The 8559-nt window shown below is 43.5% G+C and overlaps 1 protein-coding gene across 1 annotated transcript; it reads right to left on the reverse strand.

Annotated features, from left to right (window-relative positions):
- Positions 1-632: 632 nt before the first annotated feature.
- On the reverse strand, positions 633-3174 carry LOC110706232 (transcription factor AS1-like). The gene is made up of 2 exons (XM_021884125.1): positions 2859-3174; positions 633-2050 (listed from the first exon to the last, which is right to left on the reverse strand). The coding sequence occupies exon 2, from the start codon at positions 1998-2000 to the stop codon at positions 891-893; it is 1110 nt and encodes a 369-aa protein (XP_021739817.1). The 5' UTR covers positions 2001-2050; positions 2859-3174; the 3' UTR covers positions 633-890.
- Positions 3175-8559: the final 5385 nt, after the last annotated feature.

Genomic DNA, 8559 nt, shown 5'->3' on the forward strand with positions numbered 1-8559 from the left:
GTGTTTTTACTCACTTGTCTAAATTGGAAATGAATTTGATGCGGGAGCTTCCAAAATCACGTTCTCAGTTCATTCTTGAAAGTTAATTTCCTTTCTTGGGTAATTCTTGATGATTTTATTGAAGTTCTTGGAGGTTCTTGGACAGTTCAAGCAAAGGGTAAGCGCAATTGTTGGAATATTCTACTTAGTTTTAATAGTTTTAACTAGATTATCATGCCAGTTCCACCTTTCACTTAAAAGGATTTTTCTAGGTTTGAGAATTAATATCTTTAAAGATGTTGCATTGCCATTAAAGAAGCAAGACATGGCAAAACACACTAACAAATACAAGTCAACGAAAATTGAGTAAGTTCACCAACTAAAAGAGCTTAGCTAGATAATAATATAGGACACGTGGAAAATTATTAAGTTAAGACTTCTTAAAAAACAGAATCCATCAATTTTTTTTTTTTTTTTTGAGAAAACACAGAATCCATCATTTAGAATCACTTACTAATTAGGAAAAATTCACATCTATAATTTAAACCATAACCACTCTTTCCTTATTAATCTCAACTACAGTTTTTTTTTATGAGTATGATCTAAACTAAAGAGGAACAATTTATAAGCATCTATAAATGAGAGACAAAAACTTCTCACAATCAACTAGATCACTTTTCGAAGTTGCTGACAATACAGCTACATTGGGAGGTAATTCTGCCCCCTTGTTGCAGCATTCTCTTACAAGTATACAAGACCTGGTAGTTGAAGAATCAATATTATGATTGAAAGAAATCAATGCAAACACAGCAAGTGCACAAAATGCAAACTAATGTTCAATTGATCAGCAATGCAAACAAGCAGACAATATGTAGTTTAATAGATATAGTATTCCATTTTGCTCCGGAGAATCAACTAGGTTCAGAGACCCGAGTCCTGCAGCCCATCTGTTCAAGTAACTTTGTAATCCGCATGTGCTTAGTAGCCCAATGCTCAGCCAGCTTCTGCTCCTTAGCTTCAGCGTCTCTCCGCAGCCCAGCAAGCTGCTCCCGGTACTCTGCTTCGATTCTCTCGATGCTAGCTTTCTGCTCGTCCTTGAGAGCGTTAATCTTTGCCTCAATCTCCTCCATCTTTTCCCTCTTTCGACTGGCCTTCTCTGACTCTAGTTGAAGCTCCACTCTATTTAATCTCCATGCAGCTTCCTTCTTATGAGCTGCCAGAGCACGGTGCCCTTCATCCAATTCTCTACAGCAATCCATGAGCTCCGACATGATCATCTGCTCAGGAAGTGCCCCAGGACAAGATGGCAAGCAGCCCAAAGTAAGAGGGGAGTTATCAATATTATGGAGTACTCTTTCTTGTGGAAGCCAAGCCACTGCAGTTGGGGCAGGCGTAGGGACAATAGAAGACGAGAGACTTAAAGTAACAGAAGGAGAAGATGGGGGCCTCACTCCATTAGAGGGTGAAAGCCATGGAGGGAGCATCGTTGTGGTAGAAGTAACTGGCGGTGGAGGGGGCACAGGGGGAGGGGGGTGATCACTACTATGTAAAAAACCACCATTGGAGGTTGCCATAAGAAACGTTGGCCCAGGGGGTGTCCGTTCTTTCACTAGCTTCTCAGCAAAAGTTTCCAATATATGGTCGTACTTGCCCTCTTCAATTGGCTCGAAGCACTTGCTGGTTTCCTTTTTAGTTCTCTCCTGTTTCTCCTTGTACACCTCCCACCACTTGCCTAGTCTTTTAGCAGTACGCCCTGGCACCTCGGCGGCGATCTTCTTCCATTTATTCCCGTGCTTGGCTTGGAGACGGATTACAAGCCGCTGCTCCTCCTCTGTGAGTGAACCTTTCTTAATCCCGGGTTTTAGGTAATTCTTCCACCTCTCTAAACAAGACTTGGCATCCCGATCAAGGGGTGTGTTCATTCGCTGGGAGACAAGTTGCCATTCTCTTGGACCATATTGCTTAACATATGCACTTAGTAACGCGTCCTCTTCAGTTGTCCAACGCTGCCTCTCCTTCATCTCGAGGTGCAAACGTCATTGCCCATAACTTCAAACTCCTCATCATGCGCCTAAATGTAATTACATACAATCATCAACTTCGACATCATATATATTTACCAACCATTCCAACAGAAACAAACTCCATACTAAGAGAAGCAAATTTTCAATCTTACTAGATTAACTAATAAATACATTTTTCCAGGAAAGCAAGAATGAATTTGATAATTACAAGAGATACACATAGTAAACCAGTCAACATGCGATAAAATTCAGCAAAGAAAAACGCCCTAACATTTTCGATTTAACAAATTCATACATTTCTGTTGACAATTTCCAGTAGTAATAAGCATATCTCAAGCAATTAAACAGTAGCACAAAATAATTCAGAGTTCAATAATGTGCTTCAGAATTAGAATTTCATATTTAAAAAATGACATACAAAAACCAACTTTTCAATTACCACATTCCAATTTATTTTATACAATGATAACCAAAATATATAAGAAAATATAAACAAATAAAATAAGAACAAGTACCTTATCTACTCACCCTTGAACCCCAGGAAAAAAATAAATAAATAAATAAAATAAAATTGAAAAGCTTTCTTCAACACATAAGTAACAAAATTTGACTCAATTATCACATAAAAATCTTCGGGATTAATTAAGAATATAAACATAAATTATACGTAGTAAAATTCTAGCAACAAATTCGTTAGTTATAATCTTTCATAAACTTGAGTAATTCCAACAAATAGTTCAATTAATCTACCTTAGAAGAACCCTAAATTGACTATACTAACAATAAAATTGACAATAGAATGAAAGTAAACCCTAGATTAAGCTGAAATTCAATTATTAAAAAAAAAAAAGTTACCTAAGAAGCTGCTTCAATGGAGGAGAGAAGGCTGAGAAGCCGCTTGAATGAAGAACTCAAAATAGGGTTGAAGAGAGGAGAGAGAAAGACGGAGGAAAGAAGAAGGAAGAAGAGAAGATGAAATTCAGAAAAAAGCATGAGAAGAGGAGAGAGAATATGAATGGCAGAAGATGAGGGTGAGTCTGAGAAGTAGTCAGTGTGTGAGAGGAGTGAAAAAGGAGGGAGGAGAGAGAATGACATGACTTGACGGAGAAAACTGTTCTCATAAAACAAAAACATTTTAAAACCACTTACTTTACCCTTGTTCCATTTTAATTTTTTCCGTTACATCCCAACAGTATTTATTTATATCGTGAAATTCGATCCCTAGTATTATGTCTTAAAGTTGGAGAATTTTCTAGTGGATTACTAAACATCGCCTACAAATTATCAACTAAAGCCCATAAATTTTCATTGAATTGACAATATTGTCCTTGATCAAAAAAAAAAAAAACACTCTCTCATCACCCAAAAAAAAAATTTGTGCCACTTTCATTCTACGTTTTTTTTAAAAAAAAAAAATTCAAAGTCCGACAATGTCGAGGCGGCAAGGCAAGGAATTAGCGGCGGTGGAGGGAAGGAGGTCTCACGGTGGAAAGGTAGGTTTTTTTTCCGTTTAAAAAAAAATAAAATAAAAAACCGTCGTGGCAAGGTGGGGCGCATGGGGAGGACGCCACGGCGGTGGTGGTGGCGCCAGAATCAAACGCCGGAACCATGGCCATGGCGTCTGGATCTGGCGCCGCCACCACCGGTGTGGCGTCCTAGCTAGGTGCCGCCACCAGTGGTCTGGCGCCCCAGCCATGCGCCCCTCTCTTTTTTTTTTTGGGATTTGTTAAACATCGCCCACAAATTACTACATAAAGCCCACAAAATTCATTTGGTTTCCCAAAATTGCCCTTGACCTTAAAAAAAAAAACACTCACACTCTCATTGCTCATCTTCTTTCAACCTCTCTAAAAAAAAAATTCAAAATAACGGCAATGTCGAGGCGGCAAGGCAAGGAAGTGGCGGCGGCGGCGGAGGGAAGGATGTCCCAAGGTGGAAAGGTATATTTTGTTTAAAAAAAAAAAAAAGGGGAAAACCGCCGTGAACGCGGTGGGGCGCCCTGGCTGGACGCCCAGCCGGCGGTGGTGGCGCCAGATGCAGACGCCGCCACCAGTTGGCTGGCGCCTGGGCTGGACGCCACCGCCACGGTTGTGGCGTTTAGTCTAAGCGCCGCAGCCGTGGCAGTGGCGTCCAGCCCAAACGCCAGCCAACTGGTGGCGGCGTCTGCATCTGGCGCCACCACCGCCGGCTGGGCGTCCAGCCAGGGCGCCCCACCCATTTTTTTTTTTTTTTTTTTAATTTTTTTTAAAAAATTGTTTTTAAATTTTTTTTTTTTTTTTGTAATATAATTTTGAATTGTTTTTATATTTTGTTGTTTATTTTTATAAATTTTTTCAATTTCGTTGTATTTTTTCTACGTTTATATTTTGTTTACTATTATTTGTTTGTTTTTAGTGTATTTGATTTGCGATGATGATTATTTATCGTATAAATTTTTGTATGTTTATATATTTTAAAATTTTGTGTAGGGTCGTCATGGTGGGGGGAAGAATATAGAGCTTCTTAGTAGAAGTTATTCAGTGGAGAGGTCGGGGCATAGACATGTCAGATCCCGTGGTATTTCGGCCTCAGTTCGTAGAGAACGGATCCACCGTCGGGATGAGGATGACGATGACGATGATGATGCTGAGGAGGGTGACCAGGAGGAGGAGCAGGAGGAGGGCGCAGATGAGGATGAGGATGTGGACGATGGCAGTGGACCGTATGATGATTACGGTCCATTCAGTCAGAGGGTTGATGACATGTACGAGACGCATATGGTGGAGGTGCGTAAGGGTAGGGGTGGTAGGTTTGTTAGTAGATCTGGCACATCATCTGCGTCCACTGTCTCTGGGGCAAGCAGGAAACGGTCGAGGGCGGGTAATGATTCTTGGGTTGTTAGGAGTGAGGTGCCCGGTGGGCCTGTTGACGGTAGTGTGATTCCTAGCTTTCTAGGACACATAGCTGCCCGTATTTGGGAGGACCAGGAGAGGCCTTCAGTTACGGGGTTGTTGAAATGTCATACCCTGGAAAAGACTTGTAGTTTTTTGCGTACATGGGCTGAGGCCTGGCCGGCGGAGAGCGAGATGTTCGAGCGACTGGAGGGCACTGGGGTGAAGCACGTTCCTGCCACCATGCACGATAAGATTGACAGTACGCTGATCACGGCTTTCATTGAGCGATGGCAGCCGGATACAAACTCTTTTCACCTTCCGTTCGGTGAGATGACGATCATGTTACATGACGTCGAGGCCATTCTGGGGATTCGTGTTGAGGGTAAACGACTTTGTGCTGTGGTTGATGCGGATCAGGCAGATTCGCTGGCGGAGTTGTTGGCGGTGGACAGGGCTGCACTGTACACCGAGGCGCTAGGTGTTTGGGAACACGGAGGTGTGAAAATCGCATCTGTGTTGCAGCGGTGTTTGTACCCGAGTGCACGTAGGACGCCCGACGCACAGCTGAGTGCTTATGTTTTTCTACTCCTCGGATGTACCTTGTTTCCGGATAAGAGTGGCGGAAACAAGCTCAGACCACGCGACATCGTAGAGGCGTGTGACCCCGACAGTGTAGGCCAGTTTTCCTGGGGATCGGCTACGTTGGCGTATTTGTATCGCCAACTAGGATTTGCGAGTCGGGCTGACGCGGCAGGTATCACTGGGTGTCTGACTCTATTGCAGACTTGGATATACGAGTATTTTCCTGCATTGCGACCACATCGTGACCCAGTTCCTATTGATGAGGGGATGCCGCGTGCTTGTGCGTGGAGTCCCCGCTCGGAGAAGAAGTCCGTTGACCGCCTCCGATCGATACGGTTATTGCTGGACAGGCTGTCCCCCTTAGAGGTAACGTTTATTTATAGAGTCTACATTTTATTATTTGCACATATTATATTCATGTTATTATATTTTATATGTTGTAATTGTACAGGTGAACTGGATGCCTTTCGGCCCGAACCCTAGTGTTAGGGTACCCAGGACCCTGTACACGGGACTCATTCAGTATCGTGACATCGTCGAAGCGTACATGCCCCAGCGTTGTCTTCGCCAACTTGGATTTGTCCAAGTTGTCCCTCCTCCCCCGGCGTGCCCGATGAAGGCGGTCCGACCTGCATCGTCGAGGGAGTACGTCGTGGAATGGCCGGATATCATGACCGGGACGTGGGACCAGTTTCCGATGGTGGCTCGATTATGGACAGCGGAGTTGCAGCGGCCGCCCTCTGGGGTTACTCCCATGTGTGACCATTACTACATGGAATGGTTCAACCGGTATTCGCACCCGAGGTTGATCGCTGATCTCGACCACAGCGATGATGATTATGTGCCACCGCCTACTGCCACGGAAGCGGTATGTCTTTTATTATATTTATCGTTGTCTTTTAATTAAGTTTTATTTGTTGTTATTGTATTTCATCTTCTGTTTTTTGTTGTATGCAGTGGATGGGAAAGATAATGCAAGACGTTCAGAAACTCTCTCTTGAGAAGGACAGCATGAGTGCAACAGGGAGAGCTGTTGTTGATAGTCTGGAACAGACCCTTGCGCAGTGGGAGTCGTCGTCGAGGAGGGATTACTGATGGTTATTGTATTTTATTTATAGAGCATTATGTTGGACATTATGTTGTAAAATTGTAACATTTTAGATTGTTCTTTTAGCTTCCAACTTAAACATATTATCAGTGCTGTTTTTAAATTTTGATATAACCGTTCGTGGATCCGCGCAACTTACCCATGCAACATATAGAATGCAGTAAGCAATACAATATAAAATATTAATGTTCTCATTAAAAGAGCAACGTACAAATAAGATTACAAATAAAGAATGTAAACAAGAAAAACTAAAATGCAACTAGGGTGTTCCATTCGTGGATCCGGTCATTATATAGCGCATCCCAACCCTCTACGCTCGCTGTGCGAATGTTGTACCACCGAGGTATAATCGGTGGCACCGGAAAATCGGTTGACATGTCTAATCGGATGAAATGTCTGTATGACGACCCAAGAAACGCAATAGCTAGCTCTCTGACCGGTGTGGTGACAGTCTCACGCGACCGCCAAGGGAGAACCGTGGTACAAGGATAATAAGCTTGACTATGCACTCCCAGGCCGAAATGCATGACTGCGCATTTGTAAATGTTTGCAACGGCAAACAGATCTAGGGGCGTACGACATGATGATCAACGTACAAACGGAATCCGCAGTTACCATCTCCGATTACATCATTCCACCCTTCCACGTACGACATGATGATCGCAGGTATCCTTTCCTTGTACGGAAACTGATCAACATCGTTTCTTCCTATTCACCAAATAATTAATTATAGACAGTTAAGAAGACAGGAGTAACACTTTAAAACTATGTGCAATAAAAACAACCAAAACGTACCAGTTCTCAGGGGCATATTCACAGACAATGAAGATTGACTACGACTAGATGACGATGTCCGACCACGAGAACGACCACGACCATGACCACGGATATACTCAAACGCACTCCTGTTCCGCCGCTGTCGACCTCGAGGACGGTCAACTCCTTCGGGTTCCTCATAATCTAAGTTAGACGGGTGGAACATGTCATGAAGCACATGAGTAGCGTCACGAATAATAGAAGGATGGCTGGAGGACACTCGGTCGTACATCGAACGGAACTGCTCCAACTCTTCCTGTTCACGGTCGGCCGTTTGATTGTCTGCATGCTCACCAATAACAAGCGTCCTCCAGAATGAATGAACCTGATCAACATGTAACGACGCCCTTTCTTCTGTAATAACGCGATGAATGGTGCATGCGCAAGGTAATCCATGAGTTACTGAAATAGTACACCCACACCGAGTATACACTTCGTCAGCCAAGTCCCTCACCCTGTTCAGCTCAGTGAGAATCAACCCCAAGCAGTAGTGCGACACACGACCATGGAGAATCTTAAATATAAAATGGCTATACATCGTACCATGTCGTCGTCTGGAGTCCTCTAGAGAGTTCCTGATGTCGTTCTTCTGAGTTTCAATTGACTTGTTCAGTCTAGCGAACAGTGTATCCAAAGCAGCGGTCGATGAATCAATCCAGTCCTTGGTAGCTCTATGAGCGCTCTCAACTCTACATGTTGTAGTGTTCCCAAAATGAAGTACCTGGTTTGTCCAATATTTGACAAACTTTTCCCTATGAGGGACCCATTGATACATCACATAGTCCACCAGTGCTGGACACCACTGGTACGAATCCCTGAAGTTAGCCAATGCTCGCTCATACGCTTCCTCTGTGGTAGCCTGTAGGATCTTCCGCCACTTACCATTCACCAATCTCTCTGCCATTTCCAAATTCTTCTTGAAAAGGTTGTAGGCTTTCACTTTCACGCAGTTGTTGATGTGCCATGTGCACAATAAGTGGTTCGATTCGGGAAACAGCTCTGCTATGGGGGCAAAGAGACCTCCCTCACAGTCGCTGACGATGGCTGCTGGATGAACATTAGGCCCGATGTAGTTTCTCAGCTTCTCCAAAACCCAATAATAACTTGGAGCCGTCTCATCCCTGATGATTGCATGACCAATCAGAAAGTTCTGGTTCGTTGGAGCCATCCCAACCAT

Source organism: Chenopodium quinoa, unplaced genomic scaffold (genome assembly GCF_001683475.1).
Source record: "Chenopodium quinoa cultivar QQ74 unplaced genomic scaffold, ASM168347v1, whole genome shotgun sequence".
In the NCBI taxonomy this organism is placed as follows: domain Eukaryota; kingdom Viridiplantae; phylum Streptophyta; class Magnoliopsida; order Caryophyllales; family Amaranthaceae; genus Chenopodium; species Chenopodium quinoa.